The 20317-nt window shown below is 42.5% G+C and overlaps 1 protein-coding gene across 4 annotated transcripts in view; it reads right to left on the bottom strand.

The window, feature by feature from the left end:
• The window catches only part of CAPN7 (calpain 7), a 34012-nt gene extending 14499 nt beyond the window's left edge, over positions 1-19513 (bottom strand). For 2 of the 4 annotated variants that reach the window (XR_014494162.1, XM_083376941.1), the window contains exons 1-6: positions 19295-19513; positions 15538-15646; positions 12335-12492; positions 4019-4086; positions 3402-3596; positions 661-747 (exon numbers count right to left, since the gene is read on the bottom strand). Coding sequence is in view for 3 of the 4 variants with exons in the window: in XM_083376941.1 (XP_083233067.1) it covers positions 661-747; positions 3402-3596; positions 4019-4086; positions 12335-12492; positions 15538-15646; positions 19295-19396 (719 nt within the window). In the remaining variant the exon portion in view is untranslated. Of the gene's footprint in view, positions 1-660; positions 748-3401; positions 3597-4018; positions 4087-12293; positions 12493-15537; positions 15647-19294 lie in introns of those variants that run through there. The other 2 variants (XM_083376942.1, XM_083376943.1) reach the window with 2 other exon arrangements.
• Positions 19514-20317: the final 804 nt, after the last annotated feature.

Here is a 20317-nt window from a genome sequence, read left to right as displayed (position 1 = left end):
CCGGCCGGGAAGAGGGACCGGGAGCCCGGGCCGAGCGCACCTTGGCCGACGGTGAGAGGGAAGCGGCACATGAAAAAGAGGCTGCGGGCGGAGCTGCCCCGCCCTGCGCCGAATGGGAGAAGTTCAAGGCCTGGGGGGGAAGCAGGAGGGGCACCGGCCGTGGCGGGGTGGCGGCTGCCCTCCGGCGCTGCCTGCCGCCTGGGAAACGCTGCGCCTTGGGGGCCGGCGGGAGCAGCGGGAGGGCCGGCGGGGCCAGTCGGGCCTTCGCCTCCTCTGCGACGGACAGGGAGGGCAGGGCATGTAAGTATTTTCCGGCGTATAAGACAAAAAACCTTGAAAAAATTTCCATGTTTAAAACATGATTAATGTACTCACGTGCACCACATAACAATTCTTCAGATTTACATTCATACAGTATGTAAAGTTGTATGATTTTTCCCCCAAAACAGCACAATTTGAAAAATTGCTACTGATAACCAGATGTTGAGCATGTTTTTTTGCTGTCCATTCATGCATCCATCATTCACACATACATAAACAGTATGCATACATACATATCAGTAATTATAGTTTATTACAGTATCACAGTTCAGCAATACTGAAAGCTCTAAAAGGTGAGCAGTGAAAAAAGTATTTGGTGTGTAAAAAGATAAAACTTACGAGAAAGGTATTGGAAAAGCAAAGCGTTCTCTCAGATCAACACTCATGAAAGGGACGTATTCAGTGCCATTTATTTTTGATGTCTTCCTAAATACAAAGGGCAAGATGTTAGAAAAACAGAACTTGTTCAAATTCTACTTCTTTCTCTTCATGCCAATGAGGATTTGTTCTGCTTAGTATTTGGGTCCCTTCCTACTATGAGACCTGAATTAAACATATAGATCTTGTGCACAATTTTTCTTCAGTTTGCATTGAAAGTCCTGTTTACAGAGCAAACTGTTGTTTTAAAAGTATTCCAACATTCCACCTTTCAAAGAGACAAAGCCATGGAGGTATGTGATAGAATAATTAAAACTACATAAAGCTCATTTTGAAAAGCTTAAAAACTTCCTGCTGAGAGGACCCTAGATCCCTTTGGTTATGGCAAGTGCTGCCATTAAACTATTTCTAGAGCTACATCCATGTATTTTTCTTACAAGATGGTTGCTATGGTCTTTCTTTTTACAGGAAGTTTTTTTCAACTTCCTAATCTAAGAGCCCTAGAATTCTCATACTATCATTGCCCACTGTTTCCACTAAATGCTTGCCATAGGGCAGCAGTTCCCAACCTTTCTGGCTCTGTGGACCAGCAGTGGTGACAGGGGGAGGGGATGGTGTTGCCTGCATGTATGCTGCTTGTGCAAATGGTGGAGCAGTGGGCTAATGCCTCCTTAAGTAACACCAGCTGCCTGCAATTAGTGCAGGTTCGAGTCCCACCAGGTTCAAGGTTGACTCAGCCTTCCATCCTTCTGAGGTAGGTAAAATGAGGACCCAGATTGTTGGGGGCAATTAAGCTGACTTTGTAATAATGCCGCTTGGGGGGCGGGGCGGTGAAAGCCCTAATAAGCAGGCATATACATAGAATGAAGCCTATTGCTAAGCACATTGATTTGTGCTTTAAATTGTAAGCCGCCCTGAGTCTTCGGAGAAGGGCGGGATATAAATGGGATTTTTTTTTTAAAAAAATGGAGCTTTCCATACTTGCCAGCCATTTGCAGCCAATTCCCAATGGGCCACAAACAGGTAGTGGTCCGCAGACCGAGGGGTGGGGACCCCTGCCATAGGGCACTTAATGATTACAGATTTTGTACTTCTCTCTTTTCTCCCCAAGTCAGTCTTAGACATTTCTACCTTAATTTAATGTGGAAATGCCCAGTAATAAAGGATTTCTTAAAAAGAAAAAAAAACTTTTGAGAACCAGGCTGCTCTATTTCTTTCAAGTGAAATGGCCACAGTTCCTTCAGCATTTTCCCTTAGATGCTTCTACAGGCAATCCTCCACTTTACAACCATTCATAGTTACAATGGCCCTGGAAAAGTGACTTATAACAGTCCCTGTGCTTATGACTATTGCAGCATCCCCAAGATTATCTGATCAGAATGTTGGCATTTGGCAACCAACATGTATTTACGATGACTGCAGCATTCTGGGGTAATGTAATTGCCATTTGCAACTTATCCCGGTGCGCTTCTGACAAGCAAACTCAATAGGGGGAAGCCAGGTTTGTTTAACAACTACATGATTAGCTTAAAAACTCCAGTGGCACTTACCAACCTCCCTGCTTAACAATGGAAACTCCTGTCCCAACTAAAGACTACCTATAGAGCTTTTAAACAAAACACTACTTTAAATTGTTTTAAGCATGTAGAAATGTGATTCTAGATCAACTAGACCTAGCCTTTCCCATGTATTGCCCCCATCATGCAATGAGTACCAACTCCTCAAATCTCCATGAACATTGTTATTCTAAATATCTGCAGCCCATCACATCCAACAGGGAGCAGCTTGAAGAAAGCTGATTCATCTATTTACTATGCAATATTATACCAATCTCCAAAAAGAGCAGAAGCATCTAGCTGAATTTATTTAATGAACAAAATTAAGCAGCTTGGATGAGGTACTATCTGGGAATTTCAGGGCTGATGGTCAGATTAGACCAGACATGTCAAACACAAGGCCCGGGGGCCGGATCCGGCCCGCGAAGTGGTTTCATGCGGCCCGCGAAGCCATCCTGGAAACAGTGAGGGAACGGCCCCCACTGCTTTGTCCCTGACCCAGAGACCCTCCTTCTGCTAGAGACCCTCAGATCTGTCCCACTCCTGCCCAGGCCCCCATAGGCACCCTTGATGCGAATGATATAGAGCTGGCCACGCCCACCCAGTAGGCCATATGCACTCTAGTCACGCCCACCCTGGCCATACTCACCCGGCCCCTTGAGGGCAACCGCAATCCTGATGCGGCCCTCAATAAAATTGAGTTTGACACCCCTGGATTAGACAAAGGGCAAAAGCAACCAGGAGGTGGCAACAACAAACTTCTTCTCTCCTAAGATAGGAAAACTATATGGATGTGTCTATGTAACTTACCCAGAGCAGAGCTGGGCGTGAAGGAAGTTTCAGACCATAATATTAGCAACTGTTTTTCTTCTTTCATTTGCTTCCTGAAGAAAATGTGACTCACTTCCTGATATTTTGAATACACTCATCTATAAGCATGTCTGCATGCTGGTTTTAAAAATCATGAAATAGCAAATGGAGTTTATATAGAAATTCTGCTGCATTCATCTCTAGGATAGTATTTTTCAGCATGAAATTCTAAACACATTTATTTAAAAGCTAACCTATTCAATAAACTAGATTGTAGCCTAGATTAGAAATTACGTTTTATATAAACATGTTGCAGATATATTTTTCCTCCCTTACCTAAGCACTTGGATCTCCTCCACAGTATATCGCTGACCTTGAGGTTCACTAGCATGAACAGGTCTGATGGACTGTGGCTTATCATTCAAGGAAAAATCAGGTCCCAATGGAAAAAACGTTCTCACTGGCTGACTTTGCTTCACTGGAGCTGGTTTGTCTTTCTGAGATGGCTTTGAATCTTTCAGTGCTTCAGCTCTACAATTAAGTTAAAGGAAATGGCAATTGCAATACAGCAAAAAGAGTAGGTTCATTCTTAACCTTTGCTTTTATATGCTTCCCTATTGACATATAAACCACAAGGGTCAAACAAAATTGTGGATTCTGCTCTCACCAACCAAACTAATGAGTAGCTGGGAATTAAGTGCAACTCAATTATTACAAGTTACTTTACACAAAACCTAAATCATATGAATATGAGCTATGATTACATATAAGACTTCTGTTTTAGAAATTATGCCAAGCCTTGTTTTATTCAATACTGAACAAACCAGAATGAAAAAAAATATATTCAGAATTACTTTCAAACAGTTAAAATGTCTTCTTGTATACCTGAGACATGGTTATGTCACAGTTCTGGACTGTTATTTGGATTGTGAGTACAAAATTCCAAGAATTACCTGTCCAATGCCTGCCGAGCTAGTTGCTTCAGTTTTGTTTGGAGAACTGTTTCTGATGTTTCACTAGACTGGAATATTGAAAAAATAAGAAGGAAAATAGTGTGTTAAACTATCCACAAAAGAAATCAGCTGCCAGTAAATTTTCTTTCCCATTTACTACACATCTGTTTATAGAAAATGGAGAAGGTATAATCATATCAGGCTATTATTAGCACCTTTCCCTCACCAATATATAAAATAAAATTGCTTAGGTACAGTTCATTAGAAGCTGCTGTTGGCACATGAATAAAAACTAAATCCACTAAGTATTTCCTATGTTTATGTTTTGGTGTTCCAAGATGCAGTTGAGATTTTTTGCTCAAAGCCAATTCACAATGGTTTTGTCTGCTTACACACAGTTAATCCAATTTTTTTGGTTCACTTTACCATAATTACTATACATATGCTGCAGGAATATAACCGGCTAAACGAAAATATACTTGCCATATACATATCACTATGATGGCTCCTTGGTACTTTCTGAGCTTAGCTGTTTTCTTGCAGATATTATCCAAATTAACACTGATGCTAGCTAGCACTGAGGAAGTTACCTAGTTTGGTCAGCATTTAATTTGGTAATGAAATATCTGCAAGAAAACAATCGTAGAGAGCACCATTTCAACCCTGAGCTACAAATATTCTCCTTTATTGGAAACAGCACTACTGTAATCAATCCAACATGTTGTTGTTGTTGTTAGTTGCGAAGTCGTGTCCGACCCATCGCGACCCTATGGACAACGTTCCTCCAGGCCTTCCTGTCTTCTACCATCTTCTGGAGTCCATTCAAGCTCACACCTACTGCTTCAGTGACTCCATCCAGCCACCTCATTCTCTGTCGTCCCCTTCTTCTATTGCCCTCAATCTTTCCCAGTATTAGGCTCTTCTCCAGTGAGTCCTTCCTTCTCATTAGATGGCCAAAGTATTTGAGTTTTAGCTTCAGGATCTGGCCTTCTAAAGAGCAGTCAGGGTTGATCTCCTCTAGGACTGACCGGTTTGATCGCCTTGCAGTCCAAGGGACTCACAGGAGTCTTCTCCAGCACCAGAGTTCAAAGGCTTCAATACTTTGGCGCTCAGCCTTTCTTATGGTCCAGCTTTCACAGCCATACATTGCAACTGGGAAGACCATAGCCTTGACTATACGCACTTTTGTTGACAGGGTGATGTCTCTGCTTTTTTTTTTTAATTGAAAAGTTTTAAAATACAATTTTCCTTTAAAAATCCCCCCTTCCCCCTCCCTCCTCCCCCCCTCTCCCCCCTCCCCCCCGACTTCCCAGAGCTAAATACAAGGTATATATATAAAAAACAATCATAAACAATCATATACTAACAACTATAAAGTCTAAAATCCATCACTCTCTAGCTTATATAGGATAAACAAGCCTTAGTAATATTGAATATGTATAAAAAGAAACTAAAATAAGAAAAGAGAAAAAAAAACGAAAGAAGACTTATTCAAATGCTACATAAAACTTCTTAACCCTATACTTATTATGGAATGGAGAAAATGGATTGAGTTTATCCAGAACAAGTATGTCTCTGCTTTTTAGTGTGCTGTTTAGATTTGACATGGCTTTCCTCCCAAGGAGCGTCTTTTAATTTCTTGGCTACAGTCCCCATCTGCAGTGAACTTGGAGCCCAGGAAAATAAAATCTGTCACTACCTCCATTTCTTCCCCATCTATTTGCCAGGAATTGAGAGGGCTGGATGCCATGATCTTGGTTTTCTTAATGTTTAGTTTCAACCCAAGTTTTGCACTCTCCTTCTTCACGCGCATCAAGAGGTTCTTTAGTTCCTCTTCACTTTCTGCCATTAGAGTGGTATCATCTGTATATCTTAGGTTGTTGATGTTTCTTCCGGCAATCTTAATTCCAACTTTTGATTCATCTAGCCCTGCCTTTCTCATGATGTGCTTTGCATATAAGTTAAATAGGCAAGGCGACAGTATACAGCCTTGCCGGATTCCTTTCCCAATTTTGAACCAATCAGTGGTTCCGTGTCCAGTTCTCACTGTTGCTTCTTGGCCTGCATATAGGTTTCTCAAGAGACAAATAAGATGGTCTGGTATGCCCATCTCTTTGATCCAAACAATCAAAGGCTTTAGCATAGTCAATGAAGCAGAAGTAGATGTTTTTCTGGAACTCTCTAGCTTTCTCCATGATCCAGCGTATGTTAGCAATTTGATCTCTTGTTCCTCTGCCTCTTCGAAATCCTGCCTGTACTTCTGGTAGTTCTCGATCCACATACTGCTGAAGTCTAGCTTCTAGGATTTTAAGCATAACTTTACTAACATGAGAAATGAGTGCAATGGTGCGATAGTTTGAACATTCTTTGGCCCCTGCCTTTCTTTGGAATTGGAATGTAAATCCAACGTAAGTAACTATAATTCTCAATGAGATCTAGACAGTTATGCAGTCCTCCAATCCTTGACCATATAATTATTGTAGACATGTAAAAGGAAAAATGATTTCATCAGTAATAAGTCCAGCTTTAATTAATGAACAAAGCATATGTATTGATGTTAATGCCAGCAGTTGAAACAGAGAGATTTCAAAAATTCAAGGAAATAAAGCAAAACTAAATTCAATTTTACTCAAAATGCAATGTTTCTTTTAAGAAAGGGGAGAAAAGGAGGAGAGGGGAGAGGAGTTATACTTGGTGGAGTTACATCATGATTGTGAACTCTTCCTCTAAGACGTTTTGCCTACAAGACTCACTAGAATAGCATAAAAAAGTGGTACCTGCAACAGTCACAGTAGTAACACTGGACTGAGGTTACAAACCAAATGCATACAGTTCTGCTATGCTTTTCTCAGAACCAGCCAACAATCTTCCACAATCGCGACCTAATTCAAGGAAAAGAGCTGTTTGGGAGTTATAGGTAGGTGCTATGTGAATGCTCCTGGGTGCTCTGAAGCTTCTTTTTTTTGCTTCAGACATGAAACAGTGAAGTTATTGGGAGTAGGTTTTTATCAATTCAAATTTACTACAAGGTTGTGATATAAACTTATCTGGTCATAGTTTCACTGAAATCACTGGAGCAAATTTATTATAACAATAGCAAAGTTTCACTGATTTCAACAACTACTGAAACTCCCCCCCCCCCCCTTTTAACATTTAACTTTCTGGATCAGGAGTAGAAATCACAGATATTCAGGGAAAGGGAACTCACTAACACTAAAATCTTTTGTTTCTATTTCAGTAAAAGTATGATTTTTTTAAATCCCATTTATATCCCGCCCTTCTCCGAAGACTCAGGGTGTCTTACAATCTAAGCACAATCAATGTGCTAGCAATAGCCTTCATTCTATGTATATGCCTGCTTATTAGGGCTTTCGCCCCCCCCCAAGTGGCATTATTACAAAGTCAGCTTATTGCCCCCAACAATCTGGGTCCTCATTTGACCTACCTCGGAAGGATGGAAGGGTGAGTCAACCTTGAGCCTGGTGGGATGTGAACCTGCACTAATTGCAGGCAGCTGGTGTTACTTAAGGAGGCATTAGCCCACTGCTCCACCAAGGCTACTGTATGTATGTATGTATGTATGTATGTAACCCCTTCATGGATTACTGCCTTGTCCCCTTGTCGTGGCGAAGGGGCTTGCGTAATTCAATGAAGCTATGAGCTATGCCGTGCAGGGCCACCCAAGACGGAAAGGTCATAGCAGAGAGTTCTGACAAAACGTGATCCACTGGAGAAGGAAATGGCAAACCACTCCAGTATCTTTGCCATGAAAACCCTATGGACAGTACCAAAAGGCAAAACGATATGACGCTGGAAGATGAGCCCCTCAGGTCGGAAGGCGTCCAATATGCTACTGGGGAAGAGCAGAGGGCTAGTACTAGTAGCGCCAGAAAGAATGAAGCGACTGGGCCAAAGCCGAAAGAACGCTCAGCTGTGGATATGTCTGGTGGTGAAAGGAAAGTCCGATGCTGTAAAGATTCTTTCTCCATAGGAACCTGGAATGTAAGATCCATGAATCAAGGAAAGCTGACGTGGTCAAACAAGAGATGAGAAGACTAAACATCGACATCTTAGGTATCAGCGAACTAAAATGGACAGGAATGGGTGAATTTAATTCAGATGACCATCAGGTATACTACTGCGGGCAAGAGTCCCTCAGAAGAAATGGAGTAGCCTTCATAGTCAATAAAAAAGTAGGAAAAGCAATAATGGGATACAACCCTCAAAATGACAGAATGATCTCAGTTCGAATCCAAGGCAAACCATTCAATATCACAGTAGTCCAAGGCTATGCCCCAACCAGCAGTGCTGAAGAGGATGAAATTGACTGGTTCTATGAAGCCCTACAGCACCTTATAGAACTAACACCCAAAAATGATGTCCTTATCATCATGGGAGATTGGAATGCTAAAGTAGGAAGCCAAAAGATAACTGGAATAACAGGCAAGTTTGGCCTTGGAGTACAAAATGAAGCAGGGCACAGGCTGATAGAATTTTGTCAAGAGAATACGATGGTCATAGCAAACACTCTTTTCCAACAACCCAAGAGACGGCTTTACACATGGACATCACCAGACGGTCAACACAGAAATCAGATTGACTATATGCTCTGCAGCCAAAGATGGAGAAGCTCTATACAGTCAGGAAAAACAAGACCAGGAGCTGACTGTGGCTCAGACCATGAGCTTCTTGTTGCAAAGTTTAGGCTTAAATTAAAGAAAGTAGGGAAAAGTGCTAGGCCAGTCAGGTATGAATTAAATCATATCCCTGTTCAATATACAGTAGAGGTGACAAATAGATTTAAGGAATTAGATCTGATAGACAGAGTGCCTGAAGAACTATGGACAGAGGTTCGCAACATTGTACAAGAGGTAGCAACCAAAACCATCCCAAAGAAAAAGAAATGCAAGAAAGCAAAATGGCTGTCTGAGGAAGCTCTGCAAATAGCTGAGGAAAGGAGGGAAGCGAAAGGCAAGGGAGAAAAAGAAAGATATGCCCAATTAAATGCAGAATTCCAAAGAATAGCTAGAAGAGATAAGAATGCCTTCTTAAATGAACAATGGAAAGAAATAGAAAAAAACAATAGAATAGGGAGGACCAGAGATCTTTTCAAGAAAATTGGAGAGATGAAGGGAACGTTTCATGCAAAAATGGGCATGATAAAGGACCAAAATGGCAGGGACCTAACAGAGGCAGAAGAGATTAAGAAGAGGTGGCAAAATTACACAGAAGAACTATACAAGAATGAGCTTAACGTCCCTGATAATCACAATGAGGTGGTCACTGACCTCAAGCCAGACATCCTAGAATGTGAAGTGAAGTGGGCCTTAGAAAAGCTGAGCAACAACAAAGCTAGTGGAGGTGACAGTATTCCAGCTGAGCTATTCAAAATCTTAAAAGACGATGCAGTAAAAGTGCTACACTCAATTTGCCAGCAAATTTGGAAAACTCAACAGTGGCCACAGGATTGGAAAAGATCAGTTTACATTCCAATTCCAAAGAAAGGCAGTGCCAAAGAATGTTCAAACTATCGCACCGTTGCACTCATTTCTCATGCTAGTAAAGTTATGCTTAAAATTCTACAAGCTAGACTCCAGCAGTATGTGGATCGAGAACTACTAGAAGTACAGGCAGGATTTCGAAGAGGCAGAGGAACTAGAGATCAAATTGCTAACATACGCTGGATCATGGAGAAAGCTAGAGAGTTCCAGAAAAACATCTACTTCTGCTTCATTGACTATGCTAAAGCCTTTGATTGTGTGGATCATAACAAACTCTGGCAAGTCCTTAAAGAGATGGGCATACCAGACCATCTTATTTGTCTCTTGAGAAACCTATATGCAGGCCAAGAAGCAACAGTGAGAACTGGACACGGAACCACTGATTGGTTCAAAATTGGGAAAGGAGTCCGGCAAGGCTGTATACTGTCGCCTTGCCTATTTAACTTATATGCAGAGCACATCATGAGAAAGGCAGGGCTAGATGAATCAAAAGTTGGAATTAAGATTGCCGGAAGAAACATCAACAACCTAAGATATACAGATGATACCACTCTAATGGCAGAAAGTGAAGAGGAACTAAAGAACCTCTTGATGCGCGTGAAGAAGGAGAGTGCAAAACTTGGGTTGAAACTAAACATTAAGAAAACCAAGATCATGGCATCTGGCCCTCTCAATTCCTGGCAAATAGATGGGGAAGAAATGGAGGTAGTGACAGATTTTATTTTCCTGGGCTCCAAGATCACTGCAGATGGGGACTGTAGTCAAGAAATTAAAAGACGCTTGCTCCTGGGGAGGAAAGCCATGTCAAATCTAGACAGCACACTAAAAAGCAGAGATATCACCCTGTCAACAAAAGTGCGTATAGTCAAGGCTATGGTCTTCCCAGTTGCAATGTATGGCAGTGAAAGCTGGACCATAAGAAAGGCTGAGCGCCAAAGAATTGAAGCCTTTGAACTCTGGTGCTGGAGAAGACTCCTGTGAGTCCCTTGGACTGCAAGGCGATTAAACCGGTCAGTCCTAGAGGAGATCAACCCTGACTGCTCTTTAGAAGGCCAGATCCTGAAGCTAAAACTCAAATACTTTGGCCATCTAATGAGAAGGAAGGACTCACTGGAGAAGAGCCTAATGCTGGGAAAGATTGAGGGCAATAGAAGAAGGGGACGACAGAGAATGAGGTGGCTGGATGGAGTCACTGAAGCAGTAGGCGTGAGCTTAAATGGACTCCAGAAGATGGCAGAGGACAGGAAGGCCTGGAGGAACATTGTCCATAGGGTCGCGATGGGTCAGACACGACTTCGCAACTAACAACAACAACATGTATGTATGTATGTATGTATATATGTATGTATGTATTTATTTATTTATAATGAGACTTGTATGCCGCCCTATCTCCCGAAGGACTCAGGGCGGCTAACAACAATAAAATACAAATGAATACAAATATTAAAAAAGAATTAAATTATGTCAAAGTCCCACTAAAACCAATAAAAACATTTAAAACTATAATTAAAACCCCATTATCATCAATCCAGGTCGGCCTGTTGGAAAAGATATGTCTTAAGGTCACGGCGAAAGGACCAAAGGTCTGGGGCCATCCGGAGCTCCCGGGGGAGTTGATTCCACCAAGCAGGTGCCCCGACAGAGAAGCCCCTCCCCCTGGGGGTCACCAGCTGACACTGTCTGGCCAACAGCACCCTGATGAGGCCCTCTCTGTGTGAGCGCACAGGGCAATGGGAAAACGTTTCTGGCAGCAGACAGTCCTGCAAATATCCTGGGCCTAAGCCATGTAGGGCTTTATAGGTAAGAACCAGCACCTTGAATCTCACCCGGAGGGCAACCGGTAGCCAATGCAGCTCACGCAGGAGAGGTGTAATATGGGAGCATCGGGATGCTCCCATCACAACCTGTGCGGCCACATTCTGCACCAGCTGAAGCCCCTGGGTGGTCTTCAAGGGCAGCCCCATGTAGAGAGCATTGCAGTAATCTACCCGGGAGGTGACGAGCACATGAGTGACCGTACGTAAAGCATCTCAGTCCAGATAGGGTCGCAACTGGCGCACCAGGTGAACCTGTGCAAATGCCCCCCTGGCCATGACTCCAACATGATCTTCTAAACTGAGTTGTGCGTCCAGGAAAACGCCTAAGTTGCACGCCCTATCAACAGGAGGCTACACATTTGCTTGACAAAGTACCTAAAATTGGTCTAGAGCAGGGGTAGGCAACCTCAGCTCTCTTATGACTCATGGACTTCAACTCCCAGAATTCCTGAGTCAGCTGTCTCAGGAATTCTGGGAGTTGAAGTCCATGAGTCATAAAAGAGCCGAGGTTGCCTACCCCTGATCTAGAGTGTCCTTTTAATTTGAAAAATGTTAAAATAACATTGTGGCGAGAAGGGCAGCAAACAAGTTTAATAAACAAACAAAAATAAAATAAATAAAAAATCTGAAACAAAGGTTCAGGACAAGTAATTCCCAACAATATTCCAAATCAGGAAAACCCTTCCTGAATATAAATACAGGTACCACTTTTTTATCCTGGGATGTGTGCATACATCATATTTTCTACTATAAAAATTAGAAAGCAATTCAAAGGGCTAACCTGATCCAAAATACTGGTTGGTTATTTATTTTACTGAAATTTCCCACCATAAAAAAGGGATTTTCTTTACTGTCTTCCATGGTCATATATTCAAGTTTCTAAAACAATGAAGAAAACATGGATGTATGCACACATCTGCCTGAAGGGTCACCTGAATAAAGGGTAGGATTTCTTACCATAACATAAATCCACCAAGTTAAGTGGTAGCTTAACGTACTGTTTTCAAACAGAGCTCCACAGCTTCAGTGTACAGCTCTACGGCTTCCTCTTTGTTGCCTTTTTCATCTTCATCAAAAGCTTGGGTGACCAGGAAGTGGGCACGCTCCAAGTCCAGCTGCTGCTTTGATTTCAATGGATCAACTTTCTGCAACTGAACTAAATTAGGAAGAAAATTATTAGCCTGCCTTATTTAGTAACTAATGAACTTCTCTTATTAGAGTTGCAATATCCGCATAAAAGGCTGGATATAAATCTTACTGACAATAGCTAAACGATAAACAAAAATAATATTCATTAGCAACTTGGTATTCACGTATGAAAACTGCTATGTATTTATGGTCAACCACATACAAGAACAATTTAAACTGAGTTCTCAAAAACAAAGAGATTGGACAAACTTCAAAAAGTATAACTACCTCAGTTGAAGAGAAATAATGGAATATTTTTGTTCCTATATCTACAGATAGGAAAAAGTGGAAGCCCGCTCTGTAAATTTCATAAGTCCATGAAAAATATTCACTTCCTGCATGAAGAGATGTGGTTCTGGATTTGGGGAATGATGCTCTATTACAGGGCTTTTCAATCTTTTCACTAATTATACCACCTGCGCCTTTGGCGTCTAGTCTTGCCGGCCACATGACCACAGAGACATCCTTGGACAACCGCTGGCTCTTTGGCTTTGAAAGGGAGATGAGCACCAGCCCCTAGAGTCGGAAACAACTAGCACGCATGTGCGGGGGAACCTTTACCTTTACCTAATTTCCTAGCAAGGTGTCAAAAACTTGACCAAAAAAAAGGAAAAAAGTGATAAAGTACAGGTAATCCTTCACTTACAACAGTTTGCTTGGTGACTGGTTGAAGTTACAACAGCATTGAAACAAGTGACTTATGACCATTTTTCACACTTATGACTGTTGCAATATCCCCAGGGTGATTTACATTCGGATGCTTGGCAACTGATTCGTATTTATGATGGTCACAGTGTCCCAGGGTCATGTGATCCCCTTTTGCAACCTTCTGACAAGCAAAGTCAATGGCCGGGGGAGGCGTGGCCAGTTCAACATCACTCAGGTCGGGGGTGTCTGTGGGGGGAGCCGGGCAGGGATGTGGGTGTCTCCGGTGGAGGGGGGTGGACACCAGAGTAAGGTCCACTGGAGGAGCATTGCTTTCTCTCTTGGGCCATGCAGGGGACTCTCGGATGCTGGCGTGAGCTGCCCGGAGCCCTGAGCAGCGGAGGGCAAGCATCCAGCCCAGCCCTCGAGCTCCCGCGGCACTAGGACCTTGCAGCCCAATCCAGTCCAGCCGCACTTCCCCGAGGGGGCGCCTGGCTGCACTTACCTCCTCCTTGAGGTTGCTGCTGCTGTGCTCGCTCTCCTTGGCCAGGCTGCTCATGGTGGGTGCAGGAGTGCAAAGTTCATGGGTCAGAGGGAAGCCCACTCCCTCTCCATGCGAGGAGACCCGACTTTGTAGCAAAAGCATCCTTAGCGATAGGATGGTAGATCACCAGAATAGGCCAGGAGGAAGGTGCCAGGGGATGGCAAAAGGGCAGCAGGGCTGATGGTGGCCAAGTGCTCTGGCAGGACTTCCCTCAGACCTTCCCTCTCATTCCAATCTCTTTCCTTTTTTCCTCCTCCTTCCTTCCCTGCTTCTCATTTCCATCTCCTTCCTTCCTGTTTCCCTGCCTCCCTTTCTCATTCCCATCTTCTTCCTTCCTTTCCTTCCTGTTTCCCTCCCTCCTTCCCTTTCCCATTCCAATCTCCTTACTTTCCTTCCTGTTTCCCTCCCTCTCTCCCTGCTTCTCATTCCCATCTCCTTCCTTCCTTCCTTCCTTCCTTCCTGTTTCCCTCCCTTATTCCCTGCCTCTCTGCTTCTCATTCCCATCTCCTTCCTTCCTGTTTCCCTGCCTCCCTTTCTCATTCCCATCTTCTTCCTTCCTTTCCTTCCTGTTTCCCTCCCTCCTTCCCTTTCCCATTCCAATCTCCTTCCTTTCCTTCCTGTTTCCCTCCCTCTCTCCCTGCTTCTCATTCCCATCTCCTTCCTTCCTTCCTTCCTTCCTTCCTTCCTGTTTCCCTCCCTTATTCCCTGCCTCTCTGCTTCTCATTACCATGTCCTTCCTTCCTCCCTCCATGCCCAGGAAGGGACAAGGGGAGGGGGAGAGGTTGCCAGCATGGCCAGTGTCCATGGCTTGAAAGGCCAGTGTAAATTCCTGGACAAAACCCACATAGCCTTAAGAGCAGAGTGGCAGGATATTTGCGATGAGGGAGAAAAACAGTAAGAAACACAGCTGGGGAGGTGCCACCCTCCACGAGGAATGAAGAAAGGCACCATCCCCTGAAGGAGACCAGCAAATGGCCCTTGTTCACTTCACACACCCGGCTCTGTAGGCTCCGGGGGAGAGTCCACATTACCTGCGTGATGTTGCACAGCCCCCAGCCTGCCTGGTTTCAGCAGGCAGTGGCGCACTCTCTTCACCGTGGAGAGGCTGCGCTGGAGCTGGCGAGAAGCTGAACCTGGGTGCATACACAGGAGGTGGCGAGTGCATGTGGCCTGACATCCCGAGTGAAAGGGAAGCGCTCAGAATGCGGTCAGCCTACAGGGCAAAATGGTCACCTGCCAATTGCTGGTCACCTCCAGCCAATGCTGTCTTTCTTCATTCCTCGTGCAGGGTGATCCCTCCCCAGCTGGGTTTCTTCCTTGTTTTTCGCTGCCACTTGTGTACGTGCCCAGCATGGATGGCTGTCACAAAGTTCAGATTGGCTCCCGGCTGGCCTGTTTTTTAATCCTCTCCTTTCTCTCCCCTCCTCCACCCTCCTCCTTTTCTCTTCGGTGCAGGCCCAGCTGACTCCTCTTCCCAAGGATGTGCCTTTTTTTCTCTCCCTCTCCTGCCCAAACTGTCTCCTTTTATATCTTCTCCTGTCTCTGCCTCCTCGTTTCTATTCCGGGTATGCCAGAAGTGCCGATCCTGGGACCTTTGCCTTGTCCCAGCAACCCTGCAGCTTCTGATGACTACCACAGCAAGTCCTGTGCTGCGCTGTTTTAGCTCATTCCCTCCCCCGCTACACTTGCCTAGGCTAGACAAGGTCGCTACCACCTGCCAGGTGCCAATGTACCACCGGTGATATGTGTACGATTGAAAAGCCCTGCTCTATTAGACTATTGAGTAGAATGACAATGAAAACAAGAAAGATTTTTATTATTTACCTGCAGCATATAAAGCTTGAACTCTTTCCAAATATTCACTTATTTTCCCTGGAATATTTTCTAAGGTTGATCCTGCCATTGCAGCATAAATCAAGGCTTGTGCAGCTTCCTGAGGAAAGAAAACATAACCAAAGTATGAAATTTTCTAATAGCTTTAATGATATATCAGTATAAATAGATGTGGCAAGTGGTTTTCAAAGGATTTATTAAATTTTAGAAATTTCCAAAGGATTCCCAAAATTTGTATGCATATGCATAACTGCTTTTACAGTTATGGATAAAACTAGTTGTTTTTTTTTTAAAAAAACAAGTCTTGAGGGTAGTCAAGTCAATGACCTCAGAGATCACAGCCAAAATGTTCATTTTTTAAAAAAAATTAATTTATAAGGGCTTTGGCATATAGTTTAAAGCTTCATGTGGGTCCCTTTAAATATCTAAAAACAGACTTTAGATATGCCCTTAGGATGGAATAGTGACGAGGTTGCAGCCTTGTTAAAGAAACTATCTTGGTTCAGGCTTAAGCATGCATGAACCCAAACAGGATGCTACTGCATTAAGACATGTTGGGTTGACTTATCTAGTTGTAGAAGGTATGTACTTGTGCTCACTCAGGTTTAAAGTACTGCAAATAATTTTTAAAGCACATACCTCACTGCCCTATTAGATAAGTGGTTTGGGATATTCCCAAATTCAAATAATTGCAGAGAAGCCAAAGCAGACATATGGATATGATCTTAAGATATTTTAAAAAGTTTGATTATAATTTCTGAACACACAAAATATCTATGCTTTATAAAATAAGGTGCGATTTTTCCTGCAAATAATTAGCTTATATAGAAATATTAGCTGTAAAGACTACATACATGGAATAAGGAGACAAAACAATAATTCATTATGACTCCATTACACATAACATAACCATATAGGACAGGGATTAATTTTCACAATATTTTTTATCTTTAGGAATCATATATTTGAATGACTGTCCTCTGGATGCTTGATTTGCCAGCCATTCTGAGGCCTTTATGATGCTGACAGTACAAGATCAGAATTCTCATTGCTTTGCCTATATAATTTTGGTCATCTAGACAATTTGGTTACCCCATACAAACAAGTTTTATAATGTATCTAGGAAATTATACGATTTATTCAGCTCCAATGGAACAATATGCAATTACTGAGCACTTTCCCCCTGTGCCTGTTATTCAAAATTAGAATTGGGAAGGCATTTAAAAATTGTCAGGAGATGCAAAAAGAAAAAAAAACAAGCAAAAAATAAACAATAAAAAAAATCCATGTGAACTTTTATCCATAGAACTTAACCAGTACTTTGAGTACATAGTAGAACATGATGTGATCATTTTTTTCTCTTTTAAAAATACTTATTTACCTTACAAAAGTAAGGTAAATCTTAATTAGTCCCAGAGTTTCTTCACAGTCAGCATGACTGAATAAAGTTTCACAAATATTTTAGAAATTTCTGAGGAATTATATGGTAACAGGAAGAGCACATGCTACTTCTTTGAGCAGGCTGTACCAATACTAAGGACGATATTATTTCAGAATACCAACTATGGTACAGACAAAAGCACAGAACATCCACTGTAAAATTACTATATCTTCCAGACTAGAGCAATAGTATCTTGCGGGGGGGGGGGGGGAATACTACCATATATCCATTCCAGAACCACCAATGTTAAGCCCTAATGAGGTAAACATTTTTCTGTAAAGAACAGAATAAGATCTATTATAGAGACTGCTGCTGCTACTATGCCAAGGGAATCTACTCTGGTCCTTCTGAAAATTGAAGTGGGGGTTGTGTGGCTTAACCTCAGGCCTCAATATTGAGGCCAATGAGAATTGTAAATATTATTAGAAAATAACCTTAGACACTCATTGATTGGCTACATCAAAAGCAAGTGTTGGCTGATGAGCAGGCAGGCTGCAGAACAAGTTGATCCACTATAGCAAAATTCACTATAGCATCATGCTAAATCATGTGCCAGAAAATATTCTCTCTTTCTTGATATAGTTTCTTGATATAGATTTGACTCAATCTCCAAGGGGAAGTTATGAAATTAATACATAGATTCACATCAAATTTATCAGACCAATTATGGTGCTCTATAAAAAGATGAGATGTATATAATACTCAGATCTTTCAGGCACAATTCTAACAATATATTCAGACTTCTCTATTTAACCATAAATATCAATTTGATGCAAGTAATTCTACAACACTACCCTAATATCTATTTTGCTCTAGATGGATAATGCTATCATCCTTTCCCCAATATAGGAAATATTTCATGGAGCCTACAGGTTTTTCGGCATTAATTGCAGGGAGGAAATAGTAGAAATTAATTACAAACTGACAAGCTAATGTTATCCATAAGTGATAAATTAATAGTAATCAGAATGAGCAAATTAAGTTCTTTAATCATATAAGAATTACTTTCTAATGTGTAGAATGAAGAAATAAAACCATCTCATCTCATGCACAAAACTTTCAATGTTACAGTTAGATTTTCCAACCATTATGGAAATAACTACATCCCACTGTTTGCAATGTGGGGCCAAATTGTTATATATCACATTTTGCAAGGTTCAGATATGTGCCTATAAAAAGTATAAGACTCATTATATTTAATGAGGATCACTGGACTGAAATGTGAATTAAAATTACTCAATTCATTTAATTATCACGAATAAGTTTAATAATAATAAGTTGGAAGGGACCTTGGAGGTCATCTAGTCCAACCCCCTGCTCAGGCAGGAAACCCTATACCATTTCAGGCAAATGGCTGTCCAGTCTCCTCTTAAAAACTTCCAGTGTTGGAGCATTCACCACTTCTGGAGGCAGGTTGTTCCACTGGTTAATTGTTCTAACTGCCAGGAAGTTTCTCCTTAGTTCTAGGTTGCTTCTCTCCTTGACTAGTTTCCATCCGTTGCTTCTTATCCTGCTTTCAGGTGCTTTGGAGAATAGCTTGACTCCCTCTTCTTTATGGCAGCCCCTGAGATATTGGATCACTGCTATCATGTCACCCCCTCACCCTTCTCTTCATTAAACTACACATACCCAATTCCAGCAACGGTTCCCTATATGTTTTAGCCTCCAGTCCCCCAATCATCTTTGTTGCTCTTCTCTGTACCCTTTCTAGAGTTTCAACATCTTTTTTACACTGTGGAGACCAAAACTGGATGCAGTATTCCAGGTGTGGCCTTTCCAAAGCATTGTAAAGTGGTATTAGTACTTCAGGTGATCTTGATTCTATCCCTCTGTTAATGCAGCCTAGCACTGTGTTGGCTTTTTTGGAAGTTTGATTTCCCATGTTTTCTCTAACCGGTTCCTTCATATACAAATGAGATAATTAATAGATAGGGAAGAGAACTGGAAATGGAATAAGAGACCCCACTAATTCCTCAGATTAACCTCAGCCAATAAGATCTCAATTTAAGAGAACTACAAATAATGATACTGAAAAAAATAAACTCCCCGAGTTCTTAATCTCCAAAGGCTAATTCAGTCAGTAGGCGCACAGGTTCCAGCTCTGATGAAGCTGCGGGAAATAATTCTAGCCCAAAGAGTAAGCGGCAGAGCAAATATGAGTTGCTTCGTCAAATAGCGCCCTATTCCCTCTCACCACCCATCTCTACGGCTCTTCCGACTGGCTAAGCGCGTGTCCCTCCATGCCGGGTGCCATTCACAAGTGCGCGGGGCTTTCCTTTGGGCACCCAGCCACCCCTTGCCTTGCACCTTGTAGTAAAACGCAGCTTCTTGGTATTTCCCTTCTTGATCCTTCTGAACCGCCACCTGCGCGAACTTCACCGCGTCTTGTTCCTGCGCTGCACCGTCCATGGCAGAAGAGGGGCCGCGCGGCCCAGGGACGTCCTCCCCTCTCGCTTCAGCGGCCCAAACACCGGGCAGTTATTTTCGGTCTCCACTTCCTCCTCTGTGAAGTCAGGGCAATCCCCGTAGCCCCGCCCCATCCCGGAAAAGGAAAAGACTTGTTTTTCTTTCGGGAACATTTTTTTTTAGTGTAGGCGCATGCGGAATAGAGATCCCTGCCTTAATGCCTGACACCAAAGTGCAATCGATCGAGTCCCATGGCACTAGAAAGACTCGTCTATGGGTTTTGGCTTAAGTTTTAGTGGGCAACGTTTTATCACAGGCATTTAAAATGACAATTTTGCTCTCTCAGACGCGGAATTTCCCTTATTCTCCCGAATTGCAGGAAGAGGTGCCAATATCGATTAAAGTTGGATTCATACCATATAATTACTGTTCTACCGAATCGTCTTTTTGTGGAGTACCAGATCTAAGCTGCACATAAGTGGACGACCACTAGATGGACGCCGAGAGCTCCAGTTTTCTGCATGTCTTCTGCCATCTGGTGATAGCCTATATATATCTTTGCTCGAATTTATAAACTTCCCGCCCACCCATCCCAAGGGGCGCAGGCGCAATTGGTTTGGACTAAATCTTTATGACACCCTGAAATATGAGCTATCCTGCAATCAGTTTACTTGTATTGCTACTCATCCCAGCCCATATTCTGTGCCCGATTGTATAATGACATGCCTTTTTGATTCCCAAAGCGTACCATTAAAAAAAACCTCTCTTTTGCGTTCATCTGCTGTTGCGCAATAGAAGGCACGAATGACAGCTCCTGCTGTGTTAACGTCTTCGTAACTTCACGGTTTTGTAGTAGCTGTTTTTACTCTTTGAGCTGCAAATTGGTGTCTAGTGATAATTCGGCTATAAAACATGAGAAAAATT

Source organism: Vipera ursinii (genome assembly GCF_947247035.1).
Source record: "Vipera ursinii genome assembly, chromosome: Z".
Lineage (NCBI taxonomy): Eukaryota > Metazoa > Chordata > Lepidosauria > Squamata > Viperidae > Vipera > Vipera ursinii.
This window is presented reverse-complemented; position numbering and strand designations above follow the sequence as displayed.